The sequence below is a fragment of the Mauremys reevesii genome, linkage group 16, assembly GCF_016161935.1.
Source record: "Mauremys reevesii isolate NIE-2019 linkage group 16, ASM1616193v1, whole genome shotgun sequence".
NCBI lineage: Eukaryota > Metazoa > Chordata > Testudines > Geoemydidae > Mauremys > Mauremys reevesii.
Genome location: NC_052638.1, coordinates 8,407,337 through 8,431,568, shown reverse-complemented (window position 1 = coordinate 8,431,568; position 24,232 = coordinate 8,407,337). Strand labels below are relative to the sequence as shown.

Sequence of the window (24,232 nt, the reverse complement as noted above, 5' to 3'; positions counted from 1 at the left end):
TTTATGGGTATGTTGCTCAAGACTTGTTTTGAACCAGGAGCCTGGACGGGGTGGATCTGTAGGTGACTTTGCTGGGAGCCTAAGTCGCAGCACCCCAGAAAAAAGTTGGAGAATGGAGGGAGCAGCAGATAAGGAAACTGAGGCTGCTGCCCTGCACCGTGCTGGAAGGGGGTGGTCTGGTAAGGGGGTGCAGCTCTCTACAGGAGGGGGGGCATATTGATCAATCAGAGATTCCACACACACTGGCATGCAAATAATTTGACCCACCCTCATGAATGAGACAACCCTTTTTAGGCTAAAAGACTTTTTCCCACCTAGTTTGAAACTTGCTGCATTGTCGCTTCTCTGTGTTGCTTGGATACATACGTCTCCCTCTGGGGAAAGCCCCTCCATATGTCTTTGACAGCCAATGGCTCCACGCCTTCATAACAACACTGTCAGCAGTCGTAGTTCTGCCTCACTGCTCAAGAATGGTTGAGCAACAGAGCTCTCGCTAGCACCCAGAGCCAGATTTGCATAGACCGTTCTTCCTGTTTGCTCTTAATGAAGTTGAAAGCTAGTATGCGTGTGTGTGCATGTGCACACTTTGCACTGCAGCTCTCCCCACACCGAGGGTTGGGAACTCTTTCCCCCCAGTGCTGGTGGGTTGGTAGCGGCACGTTCTGAACGTGCAGTGCAGACACCCACACAAATGCGCGTCTTCCTCCAGTGCAGACACCCACACCAATGCGCATCTTCCTCCTTTTGTATCACGGCTCTCCAGGGCTATGTACTGTGTAAGTCACCATAGGGCTGAACGCCTGCCAGTGTAAATCAGCTGGAGGAGCTGCTCCTCTTACCATCCTTTTGCCCATGCCAGGACCCCATGAGTGCATGCATACAAATATCCCCTTGTGTGAGTAAGCGCAAAGTTTTTGGCACCCAGAACCCTAAACAAACGTAGCAATGGGAAAAAATGACCCCTGCACAACAGCTCTGCTCCCTGGGTGTCATCTCAGTGATGGTGCCTCGCTGGACTGGAGAAGCTCGTGAGCCCTGGCAGAGCCCGGGCAGCTATGGAACAATGTGCTGGAACCTACTGGGGCTCATTCCCCACCAGCCAAAGCAACACGATCCCGTGTGAAAGAAGTGAGTAAAGGCAGCTGGGCGTGCAACCTTCAGCGTAGCGTGTGAGCTCTGTGGGGCAGGATCTCCTGTTCAGTGTTTGCTGTACAGCGTGGTCCGGGCCCATAACGAGGGCTCCTCGGCACTACCAATATAGACTAGTAATTGGCTTGTGCATGATCCGTGCCCTTTTACTGAGTTCAGTTTGTCCACATTGAATCACAGGGCTGTAATTCAGCCTCCGAAGTAGGTTGTGTGTGAAGCTAATAAATTAATTAACAATCACTTGGTACTGGGACTGGCATGAGATCCGGTGGGAATCCTACTTATGAGCCTCGGGCATGAGCTGAGGTGGTACCTGGGAGACTGGCACAAGAAGGCAACGATTGTAACAGCAAAGGACCCCTCCCCCCCGTGTTTCTGGGCTAGTGTTCGCAATGGAGCCTTTGCTAAATGCTCACCAGAGAGCACGACAGTTTCAGGGCTCAGCACGCGGATGCTGGGAAATGGTAATGGGACCACCTTAACTCTACCCCTGTGTGTATGTGCATAAGGACATGATCACTCTCAATTTCTCACACACTAACAATAATTTTACCTCGCACTTTTCATCCATGGATGACAAAGGAGGTCGGCATCATTGTCCCCATGTTACAGCTGGGGAAACTGAGGCACAGGGGTGACTTGCCTAAGGTCATTTAGCAGCAGAGCTGGGACTCAAATCTAGCTCCTCTGAGTCCCAGCACACTAGATGCTTGGCCACACTACCTCTCTGCAATGTATCATTTCTTATGGGATGGCAGCCTTCTGCATGTCCCCACTAGGCCCTGGCTATTAACACACACATATGCATGTGTGTCTTTCATCTGCACTGAGGCCTGTGCATGGGACTGTGCACAATGAGTCTCTCCAGTGGGAGGCAGATGCAAAATCATGTAAAAACTTTTTTGGACGTGACTTTTTGCTGCCGTTTGTGATGCTGCAGACTGTGGCACTAGTCTGGGGTCACCTGCATAATTTATTGAATTGAATGAAAAGAGCCCAAGCATAGGCCAGATACACCCATTATGCATCCTTCCTCCTACACACGTCGGTACTGGCAGAAAGGGCAGATGTCTTTATTGCTACGTAGCTAGGACCACTCATGGGGATGCCTCTTGAGCAACTCTCTCCAAAGAAGTGGCAATATGAAAGTTTATAACGCATCCCATCACCCGGAGTGCATTTTATTCCACTGTGGTATGTTCCTCTTTTTCAGTGAGAACCCCTTGGCCTGTTCCATGCTGAAGCATGTTCGTTGTGATGATCTCAGTATTTTATACCAGGCATTTGCAGTTGGGCAAGTAATGTCTCTCGCAGTGCTGCGTAAAGCTGATTGAGAGGCGGCTCTGACACTTCAGAGGAAGACCGACTTTGTGGCCAAGACGTGGGCTGGGAAGGTAGAAGCTCTGTTACCACACAGACAAGTTGCTTAACCCCTGAGTTTCCCCAGCTTCTTGTGCAAGCGTGTCTCCCCGGAGTGTTGTGAAGCTTAGTTCAAGGGCTGGAAAGCCAGGAAGAAGGAGCCCACTGGTACCATGCCACGCTGTGGGAACTGGAAGAGTTCGTGGCAGTTCTCTTGTGTGTGATGGGATTACACAGCACATACAGGGGAAATCTCTAAAAGCACATACAGCTGCTGGGCACCTAGGTCTTGATCCTCAAAGGTACAGGGGTGCCCCATAGAAATCTTTGGGTGTTAGGTGCCTAAATCTCTTTGACAACTTGGGTCCTGATTCCCATCGACTTTCAGTGCCTACCTGCCATGTGTACCTTTGAAAATCTCTCTCTAAAAATACAACAGGGATCAAGTAGAGAATAAAATCCCAACAATGGATCAAGTAGAGAATGAAGTCCCACTGACAGACTGCAGTTGAGTGGTAACACTTTAATAAGCAGAAATCAGATGTGACCCCCCACCCCTCGGGGAAGTGACCCTGCGTTGCGACCTACACACGAGGGAGATTTCCTACAACACAGATGGGCTGAGCTGTCCAGCCCTCATTGATTTGCAATCAGAATCGGGTGCCTTACACTTGTTTTAATGCCACTGAAAGCCCATGAATTACATCAGTGTGAGAGGAGAAGTGAGCCCTAGCAAACTTGGCCTCTCTGGGACTCCGTGTGGGGAGTTAACTCCAGAGTAGAAGCTCCTAAGTCAGTGATGGACAGTAACCAGTTCTGGGATTATCTTTCTTTAGGACGGCTAGATCCAGTGCCCCAGATGATCTCAACAGCCACACACTGGATCATGTGGGTCCCACTCAGGTAGCTGGGACCCCGACCTTATGGGATTTAAAGTCAACACCTTGAATTGCACCCAGAAGCAAAGAAGCAGCCACTGAATCTATGTAAGTACTGGTTTAATATTTACTGATCTATCAAAACATCTTCCACCGGCTGTAGCTTCTGAGTGGACTACAAGTATAGGCCCGAAAAGATCACATTAGATTAGACCAAACCAGAAGTAACCCAAGTCTGGGTAAGTGCAAGCCAGATGTGCAAGAGAAGGGTGAAAGTTCCTGGCCAGCTGCTGATAAAAAGAGGCTTTCACAATCATTGAAGCAAGCTGGGATTCTAGGCCCATGTGAAGAACCCAAGGACATCACCAAATTACAGGGCAACAGGAGGACAACCCCCCTTCAGGAATGGGATCAGCAATCTCCAGCTCTGCCATGGCCTCTGGAGCATCCCTCAACTCTCTAGCATCAACTCTGTCCTGGCTGGCTTGATCTTCCAGGCCCAGTGCTGGGTAGCTGGCGGGGAAGCACCGGCAGAGCAGCATGCAGGTCTGATGAATGGGAGATAGAGCGCTGAGTTGCACCTCTACCCTGAGGGTGTCTGCTACAGCCCCATGGCACCCCACACACCTTGGGCAGGAGGGGTGACAGCACCCCCCAGGCCTTGTTATTTAAGGTGCACATAACCCACACCTGCCTACTCCATAGTGTTTGCCTGGATCTCTTTGCCTGGTCCAGTCTGGACCTGACACAGCCGCTCATGGGCCTGTGCTGCATTCTGAAGAAAATGAAACGTTTACAGTTGCCCAATCTCTCCTCTGCACTTGTGGTTTCACTTGGCAGCTGCCTGATGTGACTGGAGCCCTGGGAGAGGTGGATACCAGGCTCTCCCCTGCCCTTCCTCTAAGCTGTGATCTGTGGAAAGAGCTTTAAAAGGAGCATGAAACAGACTAGGTCCCTGATCCCCTGTCAGAGAAGGCTGCAGCCCCTCTTGGCTTATAACACCCTCTGTCTTTTCCAGTGACGTTTATACTGAAGGGGTGATCTACCTGGGAGCCCAGCTGTGTACCTGTGCTACAAGAATGGAGTTTAATGCAGCTGGGAACCAGGCAGGGCTGGACTGGAGAGATCCAGGAGGGAATGTGCAGAGAGAAACCAAGCTACTGCTGTGCTCTTAGCTGATCATAGAATATCAGGGTTGGAAGGGACCTCAGGAGGTATCTAGTCCAACCCCCTGCTCAACTCAGGGCCAATCCCCAGACAGATTTTTCCCCAGTTCCCTAAATGGCCCCCTCAAGGATTAAACTGACAACCCTGGGTTTAGCAGGCCAATGCTCAAACCACTCAGCTATCCCTCCCCCCGACTTGATCCCAATTCAGAGTGTCTGGGGGTGTGTGTGAATTTCTCGACATTCCTTGCGATTATACATGGCTGCGTGTAGCAAGGCAGGAGCATCAGACAAATATGATGCCCCCACCTCCCCTCCGGGAGCACGATCCCTGGTTCTTGACTCACGGGGCAGAGACAGTCCCAGCTGTGACCAGAGAAAGGGGGTGATTCAGTCTGCATTCGTGCGGCTGGTGCTGACTTGCAACCTGGTGCTGTCGGAGTTGTTCAGTGAGGGGTAGGACTTTGACTTTGACTTTCTGACCTGCAGCACCATTGTCCAGTACCAGAGGAAGATGAGGAAGCCTGTGAGAAAAGGGCAGGGGTAATGCAGAGAGCAGGACAATGGGTCAGCTGAATGCAGGGGGAGGCTGGCACCCTGCCTGCTCATCCCATCACTACTGCCACTTTAAAGGAACAAACTATACGTCAGACGAACTGAGCTAACAGGGTCTCGGATCTATCCCTGTACTAACGGAGCAGAGCACGGTCTCGAGCCTTAGCTGGTGGCACCCTCGTGTGGCCATTGGGTGCTATTGCACAGAAAATCCCAGGGCCCTGCAGGAGAGATCCCTACCTACAGCGAGGCACGCTCTAGTACGGAGGGGAGCCTCTCCCCCCACGGTGAGGAATAGGGCACAGGGTTGTGTCAGAGCCTCATCAGCTGCTCCTTGGAGAGACTCCAGACTCCTTTGCCATTTACCCCCGAAATTCACCCCGGGGTGACGGCACATACGCCAGGTCCCATGTTGCCAGGAGAGTGCGCCCGGCACTGCGCACTCACCTTGCAAAGTGTTGATGATGGTGAAGAGGTAGATGATGACGAGCCTGAACGATCCGGAGGAAAAGGAGAAGAACGCCAGTGCCCAGGGGATGCCCAGCACGAGGCTCAGCCCCAGGAGCACCAGGGCGTGCTTAAGCTCGTGGCCTCTGTTTCTCTGCCTGAGGATCTCCCGCACCATGGCTCCCAGCATGGCCGCGTTGAAGAGGAACACCAGGCTGAAGAAGCCCAGGTTCACAATGTTATGGATCAGGGGGACTGTGATCCAGCATCTGGAGGGAAGAGAAAGGCAGATAGTTCAGGGCCGGAATCGTCTGGGTTAAGAGGGGCTGAAGGTCTGATCTGATAGAGCTTGAGGGAACCCCCTGGCACATTCAGCCTCCAGCCCAGAGCTGAACATGGAGGCCGGTCTCCCAGCTGATGTAAGGCAGTGCAGCTCCACTGAAGTCACAAGAGCTTTGCTGATTTACTCCAGCTGGGGAGCTGGATGGATTGAGAGGCAGGAGGAAGAAAAGGTGTCAGGGAAACCCCCAGCAGAGGGGATGTAATCTGTTGGTATGATCCAGGGTGCAAACCCTGTGCAACTGACTCACGGGAGGGGGCACTGCTAGCGACGGTATAACCAGGACCATGGTGATGCCATTCCAATTACTCACATGGTTGCATTGGTGGATTTCTCAAGGGATTCAAATACTTCAATGTGGAATAGTCCATAATTTGTCTGATTCGCCAGGAAGATCACACTCACGATAAAAATGGGAAGCCCTGGATGCAGAGAACAGCATTAGATAGTTTCCCTAGCCCCAGTTCCTGTCTTTGCAGGTCCCTGAAAAAGGAGCCCATCCTTCCAACTCCTAAGGAATTGACCGTGTTGTTCTCTCACACCCTTTGCCACCCTAGCGGTGGACTGAGGACAGTGCATTGAACAGGGATGGTTCGGCACAGATTTGGGTCCTCATGTCCACACTGCTCATAGGTTCATGGGTGTTAAGGCCAGAAGGGACCACTGTGATCATCTAGCGTGACCTGCTGCACAGCACAGGCCAGAGAAGTTCACCCAGTGCCTCCTGCCCGTAGCTGGTGTTTGAGCGACAGTGTATTTTTTTTTTACAGAGACAGCCAATGTTGACTTAAAGCCTTAGTGATGGAGACACCATAGCTGCCAATGCTTTAGGCACAATTTTGAACAGTGAGGGGACTGATCTCTAGCCTGAATTTCTCTAGCTTTAGTTTCCAGACATTGGTTCATCTTATGCCTTTGCCTGCAAGATGAAACAGCCTCTGCCCTCAGAAATCTCTTCCACATGTAGGTACTTATGGACGGTGAGCAAATCATCCTCTTATCCTTGCAAGAGGAAAGTCTTCTAGGGGCGAACAGTCCTGAGGCCTGGAGTTCTCAGGGCCATCTCGGCCTCCTTTTGTACTCACCCCAGCCCACCAGGCACAGCTTGAGCATGAAGTGCTCCACGTAGGTGTTGAAGACCTCCACCACCAGCCTGTACAGATTGTAGCCCTCAATGCCCATCCAGGTCAGGCAGCCCAGCAGAGAGAGGTGCAGGAACATGCCGCTGGCTTTGCAGGCTGCCTCGCTGCCGATGGAGGCCAAGTGCTCAGTAAGGAGGAAGCTCACGTCCAGCAGGAAGATGGCCCCCAGCAGGTTCATGTGAATGTAGATGTTTACGGTGCCGTCTCTGTGCTTCCTCCTGGGAAAGGGAGAGGAAGAGATTTCACTCCTGCTCCTGTCTGGGAGTCCCAGACCCAGCACCCACAAAACCCCACAATAGGGTTCCAGTGCTTTGATTCAAGCAGCTCACACTAACCAGAGACACACAAGAGATCTGTGTCTTAACAACAGGAGATGGTGAGCCCAGCGCCTATTCCACACGTGCATGGCCAGTTGATGGCTGTGATGGGTGAACATGTTGAGCCACCGGTAACCGCAACAGGTGAGCATTCCTGGTCTCCTTGTTTCACTGGGAAGCTACATCTCTTCTGGCCTTTGAACCGTGTGTGTAGGCGACAGGTTTGGCCATTGTGCACAGCCTAATTTCTCAAAGGAAGCCTCTTTTAGTCTGTGTCAGCCGCTTGTTAACACACTGCTAAAGATCTGTGCGTGCCCACGCTCACTGCATTAGTGCTAAAGACCAAAATGGTGGTCAAGATGATTAAAAATGATAGGTGGTTCTGGGGGCCCATCTGGAGGCCCTCTAATGGGGTCTGGATTCTAGGGGTGGGTGCTCAGCACTTCCTGAATATCAGGCCCCTTTCAGGTGTCTCACGTTGGGCTCCCAGAATCACTAGTCCCTTTAGAAAATCTTGGCCAATCTGTGTGTAATGGCAGCCGAGGGGGATGCTCCCTGCATGGGGTAGCGAACTGGTCAGCATGAGCATGAGTTACAGGCTGCTCGCTAATCCCCTGCCCCGAACCATAGTACTGTACCTGGAGCAGCAGAAGAAGATGATGGTGAAGAGGGAAGCCACAGCTGAGATAATGCAGCCAATGTAGGTGATAATCGTCAGGTACTCCCTGTGGATGTAATCTATCTCTGGAGACGACATCTGAGAATGGAGAGGACAGGGGAGTTGTTAGAGCCATGCTGGGCAAGAGCTGAGAGCTTTACCCATCACTGCGGAGACCATGCAGTGAGGATGCAGAGAGCTCGAGTGGGAGCTGGTACCCGGTACCCACCATCAGCACAGCAAAATAGGTGAGGTGGTTGCAATGGCAAACTGTCTGGTTATTACCCATCTCTGTTTCACAGCCATCACTTTTCCAGCTGCCGTGGGCATCTGCAAAGAGAAAAGCAGTTTCCTGTTGCAGGTGGGAGGTTTCACACACTCAGCCCAAGTCAATGTTCACAGAAAGTGTTTGACTCACGGTGTCTGCAAGCAGGTGAGAATGAGAGAGTGCTTTGCAATGGGGCCCAGTGACTCCTGTACAGATCACATGGCAGCACTGCTATACTGGGAACTCTTTGCACCCAAAATCACCCTCACCCATATCTGCATAGGGAGCAGGGCCTGGGACAGATTTTTTGGGATATCCATGGGGAAACCGCCTGAGATCGAGCCATCCACAGAGATCTAGGGACTGTATCCCTGGCATTAGAGGAATAGCAGGATTTACAGATGAGGGGAGTCCGTCAAATCAATCCCCCATTGAGGCTGCAAAGGAGAAGTCACAGGGAGCTGGAGTGCGTGACACAGATTGGAGGAGGACAGAGTGAAAACCGATCAGCGTCTCCTCTCAGAAAATGGATGGATGTATCCAGCCACTGACCATGCGCTGGGCCAATCCCACTAGTAAACGGGAGTCTTTCCAGCCACTCCAATGGGAGCTGGACGTGGCCCAGAGTTTGTCTTTACAAGAGTTAAAATACCAAGGACAGTCCAGTGTCATGCTTCAGGCTGTAGAGTGATTGACACACAGTCCCTTCCTTGGGCAGCTAGACTAGGGGTCTGGTTCCCACCTGCCCTGCACCTTGAGTCCTCACATCTGTGCAAAGCCAGCATAAGGCGCTGTCAAATCGGGAGGGCAGCACTGCACTCCCCCACTGCATAGCTGTCAGTGTCCTGGGGAGACCCAGGCCCCAGGGGACTGCAAAACAGCCTGTTCTCTGAGATACTCACGGCTGGAGTTCACATCCCAGAACACGCACCGTGGAGTCACGTTCCTCTGAAAGGACAAGAACATGGCTGGTGATGCATGAGCCTCTCTGGGTTATTCAGGGGGCAGGCGAGTTTGGCTGAGGGGCAGATCAAGGGAAAGATGGGGCAGGAGGAGAAAAGAAACTCTGGCTCTTGTCAAGTGACAGGGGCTAGGAAACAAAGATCATTCTCTCCCCAGCACTGCAGCCTGTCCCCTCCTTTTTCAACAGGAAGGCTGCTCCCAGCAACAGCCTATTGGGGCAGGGAAAGATCAAAGACACCGGTTGTGCTGTCTCTCTGCCTGCACCTGTAATTTTCACTCCATGCATCTGAAGTGGGTTTTTTACCCATGAAAGCTTATGCTCAAAGAAATCTGTTAGTCTTTAAGGTGCCACCAGACTCCTTGTCGTTTTTGTGGATACAGACTAACACGGCTACCCCCGATACTATCTCTGGAGGTGATCACCTGGAAGTGGCTAGTTGTCCTGAGTTACGTTTTTTGGAAGAGCATCCCCTAGAGAGGATGGGGCGACAGAGCTGGGGCAGAATCTGTGTTGGTAGAGTCCCAGCCTCCGCCCCCTCTCTCCCACCCTGGGCAGACTGATTTGAATGGGGCTGTTTCTCACTCCTACCGGTAGCTGGTCATGAAAGAATTTGAGGACCACGTCCTGTGGGAGGCCTGATACAGAGGTGTTCCCCACGGTGATGCCAATCACCTTTTCACCGAGCACCCTGCTGCCGTTCTGGTCCTGAAAGAGATGGAAAGACCGTGATGCCAGCGTGGGAGAGTTACAGCTGCTGGACACCAAGTTGCTATATAACCCTCAGAGATCTCAGACCCAGAGAGCTTCCTTGTCACCTTCCTCAGCAGACAATACGGACCCAAGAAGGGTCTGTGCACACAGGCTACGGGAGCCAGCACAGTCTCTCCTCAGGTTGTGACTCGCCGCTGTCACAGATGATGTAGCACAGATATCCACACCAGGTGACCTCAAATTTACTGTGGCAAAGGCCAGATCTCAACCACCAATGGTCCAGCTGCTCTGGGGTCCTGACACTGAGAGGAGCTGCAGTCCGATACTTCAGGATAAGGTGCCACCTTTCATACTGCCCCCCTAGCTGTACAATACCCTGCCAGGAGACTGGGGTGGAGGCATTTCTTCTGGAGCCCAGCCAGGGACTGGTTTGAGCTCCAGTCGCTAGGCACAAAGGGAGATCACAACCAGCAGAGCTTTGGCCAGAACCTGAATTTGGGGACTCTCCTAGCACTGTCCGGGTGTGTGTCTATGATGGGTCTGAAGTGTTTTCCAGAAGGGAGGCACCGTGAGTACGCTGGCCTGGCTCCTCTAGAAATGGGAGCTGGGAGCCTGGCACATAGCAAAAAGAAGCTGTTGGGTCTCATCCTACTCAATCTGTTCACACAGGACACTGTGCCACTGGGTACAGTTCAGATAGGCAGCATCAGCTCAGGGAGTCTCTGGGCTGGGAGAGCAGGAGGTATGGAGAGTCAGGGGAGGGGCACTGGCAGGGCTGGGCTGGGCAGGGGCCAGGGCTGGCATAGCAGGGGGTGCTGTGAGTCGGGGGTCAGAGCTGGGTGCCAGCCCAAACCTAGCTGAGCAGGAAGTTGCGTGGCAGGTTAGATTTCACACTGACCGGCAGCGGGGATGCTCTCGAGCTGCCCTGGCAGAGCTGTGCACAGCCGGTATCATCGGCATTCGCAGCAGCTGCTCCCAACCAAACTTGGCCCGGCGCTGCCCTGCACTATCAGCCCCTCGCTTACTACACACATGCACCAAATTCACTCCCATCCCTGGGCCCGGTCGTTACCTGGAAAAGGGCCTGGCTGTTGATATCCATCAGGAGCACTCTCCTCTCAGCGTTCCCCCGCCTGCCCTTCGCCTGTGCAAAGAGGATCCTCGGCAGATTCACCGCAAACCCATGGACCTCTCTGCCCACCTGCAAAACAAAGCCCAGCAGAGCCCTCAGAAGAGTGGCTGGAGCTCGCGGCGAGGCTGCGCAGGCTCAGGACACTAGGGAAAGCCTCAGGCTCTGGCTACACACGCACCAGAACATCCGCTGGGGTAAATCGGCATCAACAGAGCTACGCTGATTTACCCCAGCTGAGGATCTGACTGCTGTCTAGCCCAGGCCAGGGACCCACAGGCATCACTGCTCTGGTTTCTAGTGTGGACGGCACCGGACTGGGTGTTAAAGGGATGCCGGCACGTTTCTATTCCAGTCGTTTAGCCGGGTTGGCTGTTCCCTGCTGCTCCCTCCCTTCAGCAGCAGCACTGAGATGAAGTCTCACAACTTCGACGCTCCTCCCTGGGCTCTAAAGGCGGGTCCTCTGCCCACCCTGCCTCTCGCTGTTCCCCAGCCTCATGCCAGAAGGGCGGGGCCGGGCTCCCCACGCAGGAGTCTCAAGGAAAGGAGGTTCCCTCCTGGCTGCCCTCGCAGGGGTGCGCAGCCCTCTGGCAGAGCCCACGGCACAGCCTGCCAGCGAGCTCTCCTAGGGAGTGAGGGCAGGGGGCTCCTCTGATCACCCTCGTGAGCCAGGAAGTGCGACTAGCTGGAGCATTGGCCTCCACCTAGTGCTGCCAAAGACCAGGGCTGCCCAGAGGGGGGGGCAAGAGGGGCAATTTGCCCCGGGCCCCACAGGGGCCCCCACCAGAGTTTTTCGGGGCCCAGGAGCAGGGTCTCTCACTCGCCCGGGGGCGGGGGTCTTCTTGCCGGGTGGAAGGACCCCCACTGGCGAATTACCGCCGAAGACGGAGCGGGACCCGCCGCCGAAGTTCAGCTCAGTCTTCGGCGGTAATTCAGCGGCGGGGGGCCCTTCCCTTCCGGGACCCGCCGGCGAAGTGCCCCGAAGACCTGCGGCGGGGGCCCCCCTCCGCCAAATTACCGCCGAAGACTGGGCTGCACTTCGGCGGCGGGTCCCACTCCGTCTTCGGCGGTAATTCGGTGGTGGGGGGGGGGCCTGCCACGGGTCTTCGGGGCACTTCGGCGGCGGGTCCCGGAACGGAAGGGCCTCCCACTGCCGAAGACCCAGGGCCCCTGGAATCCTCTGGGCGGCCCTGCCGAAGGCAAGGGAAGAAAGTGAAACCAGAGTGAAGAGGAGATTTCCTTTGCAATCGGTATAAAGAGCAGAAGTTTGATTTTTCGGGGTGAGGGCATCCCTTTACCTACACGCTGTAACCGCCATGACCTGGAAAGATTCCACAAGGAACAAGGCACAACCTGGAAACATGCCAAGTGCATCAAATGCTCTGGTTGGTCTAGGGTCCCTGCTCGAGGCTCCTAGCACAGACTCTGCTTTAGGCCCTGCAGGTAATTTCGATCTGTCCCTGGATGGCTGGGCCATTAAGGGGAGCAGGACCCAGCCTGTGACTGATCAGCTAGGGATGAGGCAATTATAGAAGCCAGCAGGCAGGCCAGCTGGGTGTGGAACCATCGGGAAGAGCTACAAGAAGCAGATCAACTCCTGTGGGAAGCCCTGGAGCAGGGCATGACTCTCAGGTAAGAGACCTGTAGGGAACAGATACCCCCTGGATTTGGGAGAAGAGATGGCTGGGATGGAATCTGTGCCGTCTGTTCTTATGTAAAATAAAGTTGAAGCCCTCATGCTTCAGGGCTTCAGCTGGTCACTGGCAGGCATCAGGAAGGGAGGGTTTCCCCTTGCCCCCAGGTAATTTTTTTGTCTCCTTCCTCTGAAGCCTCAGAGATAGAAGTGGGACATTGAATGGGGGTGCTGAGGTGGCACAGAGTGTTCTCTCTCTCTCTCAGGTGCTTGGCTGGCTGGTTCTTGCTCACATACTCAGGGTCTAACTGATCACTGCCGTATTGGGGGTTGAGAAGGAGCTGTCCCCCAGCTCAGATGGGCAGTGACCTGGAGAGCTTTTTGCCCGTCTCTGCAGTATAGGGCATGGGTCGCTTGCCAGGATCATTTGAGTGTATCTCACTTCATCATTTCCCTGCTCTCCCCAGGTATTACTGCACCTCGGTCCCTGCTGTTCTCTGCCTGTGGCACACAATAGGCCAGTCTCCTTTAGGCTGTAATACTTGGGTCTCGTTTCAGTTGTTGGGTTTAGTGTGCGGGTGTTGGTGGCCTGTACTGTACAGGAGGTCAGACTAGATGATCTGGTGGTCCCTTCTGGCCTCAAACTCTATGGTCATGGCTCTGTGACTATGGGAAAAAGAGCCCGGACCTCTGGCACACCTGCACTCACCTCCAATTCAGACATGAAGGGAAGATCCTGAAAGGCGTTGCTGGGTCCTATCTTCAAAACAGTCGCACGCACTGTACTCGTCCCAAAAGTCTCGCTCTCCCCTTCAAACACCACCTGTCCCAGGTTCGATTCTAAGCGCAGAAGTTTCCTTTTGGGGAAGAAGGAACAGAGCGTGGGTCTAGAGCGGGTAGGAGGGAAGAGAGCCTCAAGGCAGGGGCTGTACCACCAGCAAGTGACAGGAGGAGAGTTTTGAGGACCTGCTGCTGGGGCTGGGAGGCTCTACATCTGACCGACCTCTCCCGAAAACCAGAGCTCCCCACAGACACTCCTCGGGCATGTGCGGCTGTATAGACAGTGATGGCAAGCACCTGATCTGGGAGAGGAGGAGATGGACATGGTTTGTGTAACTACTCACTTATATGGTGCGTTGGCACTGGTCATTCTTCCAGTGGGTTTATTGGGATTCTTCATGTAGTTTTCTAAATTCCTTAATTCTTCTTTAATCTCATGCACCTTGCTGATGTCTTCAGCAGTCGATGTGGAAAGAAAAGAGAATGCTGTGATTAGTTCTGTGAAGAGGAGACAATGCTGGTTTCTGTAGCATCCCTCCCACCGGCAGCAAGTGCTTTATACTGTGTTCTCAGGCAACTGCATTTTTAATTGATTGGCAATCATGGGTCTGATGAGGACTGGTCTGAATTCAATGGAGCCACTCCTGATTTACATCAGCATGGTAGGGAGCCAGACGCAGGCTGTTTGCAATGGTTATGCCTGGGTAGGTCTGAATGGCCAAGCAGAGCACGGGTCGAGCTTAAGGCATTTGGGGCCAGACTTTAAAAGTTATTCGGCACCTAATGGGATCCTCAAAAGCCCTTCTCGGCATCTTCTGGTGCCTAAGTACCTTTACAAACCTGGCCTTTTGAGCTGAGCTGCTGGGGCTGGCCATGCAAAAGGAAGAATTCGCATGAGGTGATCCCTGAGCCTCTTGCATCCATCAGGACACATGTCTCATTCCCCTGGGCTTCAGTTGCACAGGAGATGGGCTTGCTGAAGTTTGCAGAGGGCTCCTGAACAGCCAGCTGGCTGCACCAAACTGTAAGGAATGGGCTAGCGGAGGGTAATGGCTGGTAATGGATACTTTGACAATCGCTTTGCCACACTGTCTGGCAGGCCATTAGGTTACAGCAGCTCTAGCATAGGTGTAAACTTGTGTCATTCCTATCTGCACAGGCTGAGAATCTCAAGGTGCAATCTCCAGCATGCATGCTCCTGCTCTCCCGTCTCTTGCTCTGCACATCTCTAACCATGGAGACTGCAGGTCCTAGCAGCCAGAGCTCCATCTGATCTCAGCAGTTTCCAACTGTGCAGATGTTCTAAAGCAGGGGTGAGCAAACTTTTTGGCCTGAGGGCCACATCGGGTTTCGTAAACTGTATGGAGGGCCGGTTAGGGGATGGGGTCGTGGCCCAGCCCCCACCTCCTATCTGCTCCCCCGGGACTCCTGCCCCATCCAACCCCCTGTTCCCTGACAGCGCCTCTGGGACCCCCGCCGCCCCATCCAACCCCTCCTCTCATTCGTGACGGCTGCCCCCGGGACCCCTGCCCCCATTCAACCCCCTGTTCCCACCCCAACTGCTATCCATACCCCTGCCCCCTGCTCATCACCCCAAACTCCCCATCCCTCTATCCAACCCCACCTGCTCCCTGCCCCCTTACCGCGCTGCCTGGAGCACCGGTGGCTGGCAGTGCTACATTTGCACTGCCTGGCTGGAGCCAGGCCATGCCGCAGCCACCACCTCCACCACGCAGCTCAGAGACCAGAGCAGGTCAGGCCAGGCTCTACAGCTGTGCTGCCCCAGGAGCTCACAGCCCCGCCACCCAGAGCATTGCGCCGGAGGTGGAGCGAGTGAGCTGAGGCTGCGGGGGAGGGGAACAGCAGGGGAGGGGCCGGGGGCTAGCCAGGAGCTCGGGGGCCGGGCCGGATGGTCCCGTGGGCCAGATGTGGCTCACGGGCTGTAGTTTGCCCACCTCTGTTCTAAAGGATGGAGTGTTGCTGGTGTCATGATGGATCCCTATAAGGCCCCCATACAGCTGTGACCTGAGGACCCCGGCACTGCTGAAGGCAGCACAACTGGCCATTAAAGGTGGGACCTTGTGACTAGATGAGGGATTATCTGGTGAAATGCAGGACCTTTGCAGCCACATCTTCAAAAGTGGTCACTTATTTTGTGTGCTTACACAGAGAAACTTTGGGCTGGATTTCCAGAGGTGCTGAGAACCCACAACTCCAGTTCTCATCAGTGGGAGAGGTGGGATTTCGACACCATGGGGAAATCGGCCACAGAGCGCTGCATGTGGGTGCCTAAAAAATGAGGAACCCAAAACTCGTGGCCATTTTTGAAAAATGATGGAATTAGTGACCAGTGGAGAAGCCAACTGCCCTTCTCTACCTTCTAATGGTACCTCAGCTACCTCTGGGGTTTTCCCAGAACGTTCCCATCCATGGGCAGACAGAGCCAGCCCTGCTTAGCTTCCAAGATGGAACATGCTCAGAGGCTGCAATGATACCACTGCAAGTTCTCTAACCCATTTAACATGTTGATTCAACTGTACCATGGATGGAGAAGGAGTAAACAGCAGCGCTGCTGAGGGAGGTGTTCCGCAGGCCTCTGCCATAGGCATAGGACACGTTGGAAAGCACAGGAACCCCACTTTTGTTCTGCGGTGCGCTGGGGTTTGAAGAGTTGAAGGAAGGGTGCGCCTTGGTACTCAGCGTGTGGTTGCTTTTGCCATACGTGAGGTTGAAAATCCCATCGCTTTGGTACCAGTAGAGGCAGAAGCGGTAGTTCCCCAATTTGTCCGGTAAAGGGCAGCTTACAAGGTTTGGTTCGAATGGCGCACTTATCTTCAGCACCTCAGCACTGTTCTCGATGATGATGATGTTCTCTGGCCGCATCTGATAAGTGATATGGCTTTTCTTCGTTTGCTTTCTTTCGCCACAAAATCTGAAGTCTTCTGTGTGGCGGCTGCTTCCGTTGACCCCTGCGTTACACAAAACCGCACTGTAAGGTGTAGCTCAGCCAGAGGGGCTCCATATGCCAGGAGTTCCCCAGGTTATTCACCTCAATGACCCTACATGACACCTGTCTACTAATTATTACATGGATCACAGGCTCAGGGGCTCCACTGTGCTAGGTGCTGCACATATAGAAGAGAGAGAGAGAGCCCCTGCTCTGAAAATCTTGGGAGCCATGTAAGAACCCACTACCATAGTGTCTGAGTGCCTCCCAGTCGTTCATGTCTTCAGCCACACACTCCCCAGTGAGGCAGGGCAGGCCTGTTATCCCCATGGTATGGATGGGGAAGTGAGGCCCAGAGAGACTAAGTGACTGCCCATGGTCACCCAGGGAGGTGTTTGCAGAGCAAGCATGTGAACCCAACTCTCCTGAGGCTCAGGCCAGGCCCATCCTTCCTCTGAATGGACTCTAACCTCACCCGGGTGGCTGTTCACTCCCAGGTGTGCTGTAGGGCAAGAGGAACACAGATAACAATAATGCATTCTCCATATCCATCCAGTCTTGTTCCTGCCCTGATTCATCTACATGCCTCCCGTCTGTCCTGGAAGGAGAGGGGAATTCCACCTCGGAACACAATGACGGTCTCTCTGTCTTTCAGGAAACTTAGAGGGACTTTCCCTCTATGCCTCCTGCCCCCCTCCTCACTCCACCCATACTGGGACCACTGCTTCCTCCTAACAGGTACTATCCTGGCACTGGTGGTGGAGCAGAAGGTTAATAATGCTACATCTTTGCCACCTCGGCTGTTGTAAGCCATATAGACCAGCGTAGAGGTGAGACAATAAACAGGGAGAATATTACCTTGCAACAGGAAAAGCAGAGCCAGAAGGAGGCGATCCATCATGGGCGGCTTTCCCAGCTCTTGATGTTCCTCAGTGAGACACTTTGACCCTGAGGGATAGAAGCACACAACAGCAGAGTGAGTTTGTCTAGAGAACTGCAGGAATTTTGCACATCTCAGGGCCTGGAACAGACAGAAAAGCCCGTAGTTCTTTTTGCATCGGCATGGGCTGAGCTGAGCTACCACACTAGGTGTGGGACACCTGCAAATGCCAGGAATTGTGTTCCTGTGAGTACCAGAGAGAAGAAAGAATGGTAGCTCTATCCATGCAAGAAGGCTGGTCACAACTGTTCTATTGTCATCTGCCACTAGGGCAGTGGTGGGCAACCTGTGGCCCGTCAGAGTAATCTGCTGGTGGGCCACAAGACGGTTTGTTTACATTGACCGCCCATAGACACGGCTGCCCACAGCTCCCAGCGGCTGCGGTTCACCATTCCCAGTCAATGGGAGCTGTGGGAAGCAGTGCAGGACACAGGGACAGGTACATTGGGAGGTCCTGCAGGCAGGGGGTACACTGGAGTGCAAGCATTTATCAGAGAATGTGACCCCAGCTGCTCCCTCCCAGCTCTTAGCCCCCAGGGCTGGCTGGGATCAGCTCCCTGCTCTGGGAGTTGTGACCTCTGGGGTCGCAGCGCTGCTCAGGTTTGACCTGGTGCTTGGGGTTGCAGCACCACTCACTCCAATTTGGCCCAGCTGTCCCCATGTCATCATGATGGACGGGTAGCTGGGGCAAACCGGAGTGGCACCGAGACCCCATGCACCAGGTCACAATGTCCAGAGTGGGGAACTGAGCCCAGCCTGCCCCACAAAGTTTTGATACATTCTAGCGACCCCATTTTGGGTCGCGCCTCACAGGGTGAGAAACCCTGCTCTACTTCAACCCCTACTTCTACAGGCAGCATAGCTGCCCCAGCTGTTTTTCTATAACCATTTCACTGCATTACATCTGATTCCTGGCTCACTCCTATTTTTCCTTCCTCCCATTTTGATTCGTGGCGCTTCTGAAATTATAACAAAGTGAAATCAAGCACGAGGAAAGAACAGAATGTTCTGACAGCTGTTCGGTAGCATGTGTGAAAAGAGCTACTGGTCTGGATCCAGCTCCTAAAGGACAGGTGTCCACATCGCAAAACCCACTGCTACAACTGAGAGTAGCTGCCCCTCTGCGCAGGCTAGTCCACAATATTCCAATACCGGGTTTAGGCTCCTTCCTCTGAAGCAAGTGGGACTGGCCATTGCCAGAGGGTAAGTCTATCATGAAATCAAAGCAGCGAGGCTGCTCCAGCAGATATACCCACGCTATCGTGGCTAAAAATAGAAGAGAGGGTTTCAGCAATGTCAGTAGGAAACCAGGGTCCCCGCTGTGCTTGTACAGCCCACGCTGCTGCATCTACATTGCTATTTTTAGCCATGCAAGTGTGCATATGAGAGTTCGCCTATAGGACAGGGGCGGGCAAACTTTTTGGCCGGAGGGCCACATCGGGTTTCAGAAATTGTATGGAGGGCCGGTTAGGGGAAGGGGTCGTGGTCCCCACCCCACCCCACCCCAATCCACCTGCTTCTCCCCCGGGACCCCTGCCTCATCCTCATCCACCCCTCCCTGTCCCCTGACCACCCCGAACCCCTCCCCCGACTGCCCCCTGCTGCCCCCTCCCACCCCTCCTCTCATTCCTGACACACACACCCCGGGACCCCTGCCCCATCCAACCACCCCTTCTCCCAGTCCCCTGACTGCTCCCTGCCAGTCCCCCAACGTCCCCTATCATTCCCGACGGCCCCCTGGGACCCCTGCCCCATCCAACCACCCCTTCTCCTGACCACCCCAGAACCCTTGCCCTTACTGCCCCCTGCCACCCCATCCAACCCCCCCCATTCCTGACTGTCCCGGCCCGGGACCTCTGCCCCATCCAACCCCCGTTCCCCACCCTCTGACCGCCCCGAAGCCCTATCCACATCCCTGCCCCCTGACCACCACCCCAAACTCCCCTGTCCTCTATCTATCCCCCCCTTCTCCCTGCCCCCTTACCGCGCTGCCTGGAGCACTGGTGGCTGGCGGCACTATAGCCGCGCTGCCCGGCTGGAGCCAGCCACGCCGTCGCCACCATGCAGCAGAGCACGGGGTCAGGCTGGGCTTTGCAGCTGCACTGCCCCAGAAGCTCGCAGACCTGCCACCCAGAGCATTGCGTGGGTGGTGGAGTGAGCTGAGGCTGAGGGGGAGCAGCAGGAGAGGGGCCGGGGGTAGCCTCCCGGGCCAGGAGCTCAAGGGCCGGGCAGGAGGGTCCCGCAGGCCGGATGTGGCTCGCGGGCCGTAGTTTGCCCACCTCTGCTATAGGAGCTGCATTCAGCTTATTGCAGGGCAGAGATATCCAGAGATAGGATATTGGACTGGCTTCTCCACTGGTCTGCTCTTAGGTTCCTTGTTGAATCACTGATCTGACCCAGGATGGTGATTCCTGTTTTCCCATAAGTGGTGTTTCCTTGGAGGGTCTCTCAGCAGCGAAGCCATGGAGACTGGTGGGAGAGTGTTAGGGAAGCTTGCTACTGCCCCTGTTGTACCTGTTCTGTGGCTACAAGGGACGATTCCAGTCTCAAGGGTTGTCAACCCAGCACCTTCACAGCACTAAAGCAACTAACCAAAGTTCCCAGCAGGACTAGCTGGTCAATCACTTGTGAGCACAGGGGGAGTCTGTTTGCTCTTTGGAGGTTATGATTTCTTCCTCTACTCTACTGCTTCTCCGAGGCTGGAGGATTTCGCAGCACGTTCTTTGCACTTGTATATCAGCCTTTCCCACGCTACTGCTCTCAGATAATAAAACCAGCCAACACAGGCTCATTTACATTCGAACACACTGAAATATGCAACGCTCTGTGTGTGTCGCTCACAAGGGGGTGAGTGCAGGGGTGGGGAGGAGAGAAAGAACAGTGAGAAGCAGGACACCAGAGGAGAAACATACAACTCAGCTGAGTGTGTGGGCTGGGGGTCGTGGCCCCCGCAAAGGAAGTGACGCTCTTGTTCATTATTTATATTGCAGTCGCCCTAACAGCCCCAATCAGGAATCCGGGCCCCACTGTGCCAGGTACAGAGACAGGCCCTGCCCACAATACTAGCTTGTCTGCACAATCTCTCTTGCCACGTTCCATTGTCTGCCTCCAGAATTGAACAGTCTAGTCAAAACTCTCCCCACCCCTCAGATGTCAACTCATTCCTTCCCCCACTCCTGCCTGCATGGGAAAGCTGGGGTGTCCTTGTTACCTGCTCCTTTCCCAGGACACCAGGTCATGCTTCCATGGTTACTCCTTTCCAGGTGCTGCTGCCGAGCTAGTATAAAACTCTGTGGCAAGGCCCTATTTGTATTTTTCTTTACTGTCGTTATGAACGTCTGGGGGTGATTCTGATCTAGCATATGCAGGTGTAAATCAGTCAAAACTCCCTTGGAATCAGCTGAATTAAACTGGGGGAAAGCCACTGAAAGTGAAATTAGAATCAGACTCTCCGGATGAAATCTTGGCATCAGTGAAATTAATGAAAAAACCTCCCTTGAGTCAGAATTTTAAACCTCTGAGAATTCCCTGCTGTTGGGATGCAGCCGCTAGCTTTCCAAAGCCTGATCGCCAGCACCTACGTGCTCCACCCTGCACAGAGCCCGTCAGCCCTCTGGCAGGCAGCACAGACCTGCTGTTACTCCTCCAAGCATGAGAGCTGCCTGCGCTCATGGGAACCAAGTCTTTGGGTTTTTAACCCCAGCAGTCAGGTGCTGGTTTCTGTCTGAGCCAATTGTGCTGTGGCTGCAGTGTGTTAACAGGGATCCAGCATAAAGATAAGGGGGAATAAAGGGAAGAGTAACAGAGTTTGGTTAGGCCAGAGAGAAAACTCAGAGTAGGGAAGTCATGACATGCTCTTGGCCATCCCTTAGTGACTTCAGCAACAGACAGCTCAGCAGCTCCTGTTCTTGCTTGTGTGGTCAACTGCACAGCTCTTGTGGTTCTATTCCCAATTTGAATAAGATCTGACGCACCCAGCTGCTGCGGGAACTGAAGCTGGAGGTTTCCAACGCAAACACAGATCAAGCTTAGTTTAGGAGCCCTATCTGTCACAGCTGCTGTGCAAACAATGTGCCAGGGGCTGGTATTATGCAGTGCTAGGAGTGGTCTTCACAGCTTCAGATGCAAACAGAAGATGCTAACAGTGCCACATGCCTCCTTTTCACCAGCCCAGCTACATCAATGGGCCAGCACTCAGCTCGAAAGCCAGAGTGGGTGCTTACTGCCTGTACGCTACCTCCACCTCCAGGCTGCACGGCCCTGCGTGTTCATTTTTAGAGCAGTTTCATTGTCTAACCACACCAGAAAGTAGGGTATTGATCAGCACGGCAGAGCAAAGTGACTGGAGCCCCTGTGCAGCTGCTGCTCAGAAACTCTGGCTCGCAGCGCAAGTTTCGCTTTGCCCAATGCTGTCTGGCATCGTGTGGGCCAAGGAGCTGGCAGACACACCAGGGAATGAGACAACAGGGCTGCCCAACAGCTGCTCTGAAGTAGCGTCTGATGAGGGAATGCTGGCCTGCATGTCTCCTGGGGAAGTAGAAGGGGTCATGGGGGAGGCAATAGCTGATCTGCTCCACTCTGAATTAATCCCATTTCCTTCTCTCCATTCCTCTCACATTCCCTCCTTCTTTCTGTGTCCCCCTTTGTCAATCTTCTCTGTCCTCCTCTCCTCTCACATCTTCCCTTCCAGCCTGTTCCCAATCTTCACTCCTTTCCATCGACTCTACATCTCCAAACCCGATTCAGCCCTCTCTCCTCTTTCATCCTTGCTCTCTCACCTAATAATCAGCCCATCCCTCTGTCTCCTCTCTCTCCATTTCCCTTTCCCTCCCTGGGTGATATACGTTTGCCTGTCCAGGTATGCGTACACGCACAGAAAACCCCACAGCTGGGCTGGGCCAGCAGACGCAGGCTCATGGGGCTCAGACTGTGGGGCTGTTTCATTGCTGGAGCCCCGGCTCCAGGACCCAGCAGGGTGGGAGGATCCCAGAGCTCAGGCTCCAGCCCGAGCCTAGAATTCTACACAGTAATGAAGCAGCCCTGCAGCCGAGACCTGTGGGTTTTTCTTTGCTGTGTAGATATACCCACAGTCTTTCATCCTGTCTCCGTGGGTGGTCATTTTCACTAGGGCTCCCTACATTGCTAACATCTAGTGCAGACAGACTGGTTCAAGCAATGTGGGAAATGTGCATAATTTTCCCCAGTTCAGACGTGGCCTATGGTGGCTGGAAAACTGGTAAAATGATGACACAAGAGGCTGAAAGTTAAGGGGCCAGAAGTTTTAGTTAGGCCGTTTAAAAGGCTTTGTATTTGTTGAGGCCTATTTAATTCTAACGCCTAATTAATGTTTGGGAGAAAGGAAGATTTTGCTAAAGATTCAACACCACCCTCCTCCTTTCCCTTAGAGTTGTTTAGGGCGTCAATCGGAGTCTTGCAACTGGCTTCAGCGGGAGCAGAGTTAGCCCAGTTCGGCGGGCTTTTGAAAACCGCCCCTTACATGGCCCCTCACTTGGCACAGCTTGCTCTCAGGGCCCCAGCCTCTTCGTCTGTTTTGTTGCTCTTCTCTGTTCTCCAGCCCCACAGCTGCTTTCTTGCTAGGAGCCTGGTCAGTTCTACAACTGACCGCAGGTTTCCCCAGCGTGCCATTCCCTGCCCCAGATACTTTCCTCACTGCTGTTTCTGCTCTCAGGAAATGCATCGAGCCAGGAGCCCTCACACGCTGCCCTCTCACAGGTCACTGCAGCGTCCATGTATCAGGCGTCACACCCTGAAGCTGGGGAGGGAGATGGCTAGAGTGCACGGTCACCATTTCCCCATTCTCCACACACTGGTGCGCCCTGAGTCAGCTTCATCCTGGCCTGTTTCTGAGGCACTTGTGCTCCTCACTGAGTGAAACCATGTTGGGAAAGGGAGCCAGGGTGGTGGCTGCCCACCCTCTCTCCAACTCAGGCTGTGCTGACACTGCTTTCCCATAAAGCTGTTTGTTGCAAGACCTCATGACTTGGTTCTGCCTCAGTGCAGGGAGCTGCACTTGAGAACCACTTAAGGTCCCTGCCTGCCCTTCATATCTATGATTCTTTGCAAGGGAATCAGCTATAGCCAGAGATGCATGATGTTATCCAGGAGTAGGGAGCTGTAGCGGGGTGGTCACCCAGCTCCGGCCCTGAAAGGGTTAAAAGCCAGCCCTTGGAATGGGCTGGGGCAGAAAGCCAATCAGAAAAGGCTGGGAGGCAGCCAATCAGGGCCAGGCTGGACCCTATAAAAGGGCTGCAGGGCCAGAAAGCAGGCAGTCTCTTTCCAATTGTGGAGAGAAATGGCTGTAGCTGCCAGACAGAGAAAAAAGGTACTTTAGACAGCACAGTGCTGGGGAAGGGCGGGAGGCACTGGGGAAGCTCCAGCCCCCAGGCAGAGGCCTTGCTGTCAGGGCCGGAGGAGGTCCTAGGGCTGTGAGGAAGCAGCCAGGGGAGGAAGAGGCAGCAGGTCCAATCCCCTGGCCGATGATGAGTGGCCACTTCAGACTGCAGTTTGCCCCTGAGCGAAGGGACTAGATGAAGACTGGCAGTGGCTCACTGAGGTGAGGTGGTCTTAGGGGACTGGGGTTCCCCATGTAGGGGAAGACCCCAAGTGGGGACACTGCTGCGGGGGAGTACCCGAGAGAGGGGGTACCACAGGCTGGGAGGGATGCGGGGCCTGAACTACAGTGGAGAAGGAGGAAAGGAAGCAGGTACTGGTAGGGAGGCAGCGGCCAGCAGGAGGCGCTACAAGGCTGGGATGAGCTAATTCCCAAGGTAACCAACAGGAGGTGCCACGGCGGTGAGGGCACGCCATGTTACAGGAGCTCTGTCGTGA

The 24,232-nt window shown here is 54.0% G+C and overlaps 1 protein-coding gene across 3 annotated transcripts in view; it reads right to left on the bottom strand.

The window, feature by feature from the left end:
- Positions 1 to 3,489: 3,489 nt before the first annotated feature.
- The window catches only part of ADGRG1 (adhesion G protein-coupled receptor G1), a 36,422-nt gene continuing 15,679 nt past the window's right edge, over positions 3,490 to 24,232 (bottom strand). For all 3 annotated transcript variants that reach the window (XM_039503011.1, XM_039503009.1, XM_039503010.1), the window contains 13 exons: positions 17,302 to 17,391; positions 16,037 to 16,465; positions 13,841 to 13,949; positions 13,426 to 13,573; positions 11,027 to 11,155; positions 9,832 to 9,948; positions 9,182 to 9,227; positions 8,241 to 8,341; positions 7,992 to 8,110; positions 6,980 to 7,254; positions 6,208 to 6,316; positions 5,555 to 5,823; positions 3,490 to 5,076 (listed from right to left, as the gene is read on the bottom strand). In XM_039503011.1, coding sequence (XP_039358945.1) covers positions 4,943 to 5,076; positions 5,555 to 5,823; positions 6,208 to 6,316; positions 6,980 to 7,254; positions 7,992 to 8,110; positions 8,241 to 8,341; positions 9,182 to 9,227; positions 9,832 to 9,948; positions 11,027 to 11,155; positions 13,426 to 13,573; positions 13,841 to 13,949; positions 16,037 to 16,465; positions 17,302 to 17,344 — 2,028 coding nt within the window. In that variant the 5' untranslated portion in view covers positions 17,345 to 17,391 and the 3' untranslated portion in view covers positions 3,490 to 4,942. The remainder of the gene's footprint in view (positions 5,077 to 5,554; positions 5,824 to 6,207; positions 6,317 to 6,979; positions 7,255 to 7,991; positions 8,111 to 8,240; positions 8,342 to 9,181; positions 9,228 to 9,831; positions 9,949 to 11,026; positions 11,156 to 13,425; positions 13,574 to 13,840; positions 13,950 to 16,036; positions 16,466 to 17,301; positions 17,392 to 24,232) is intronic.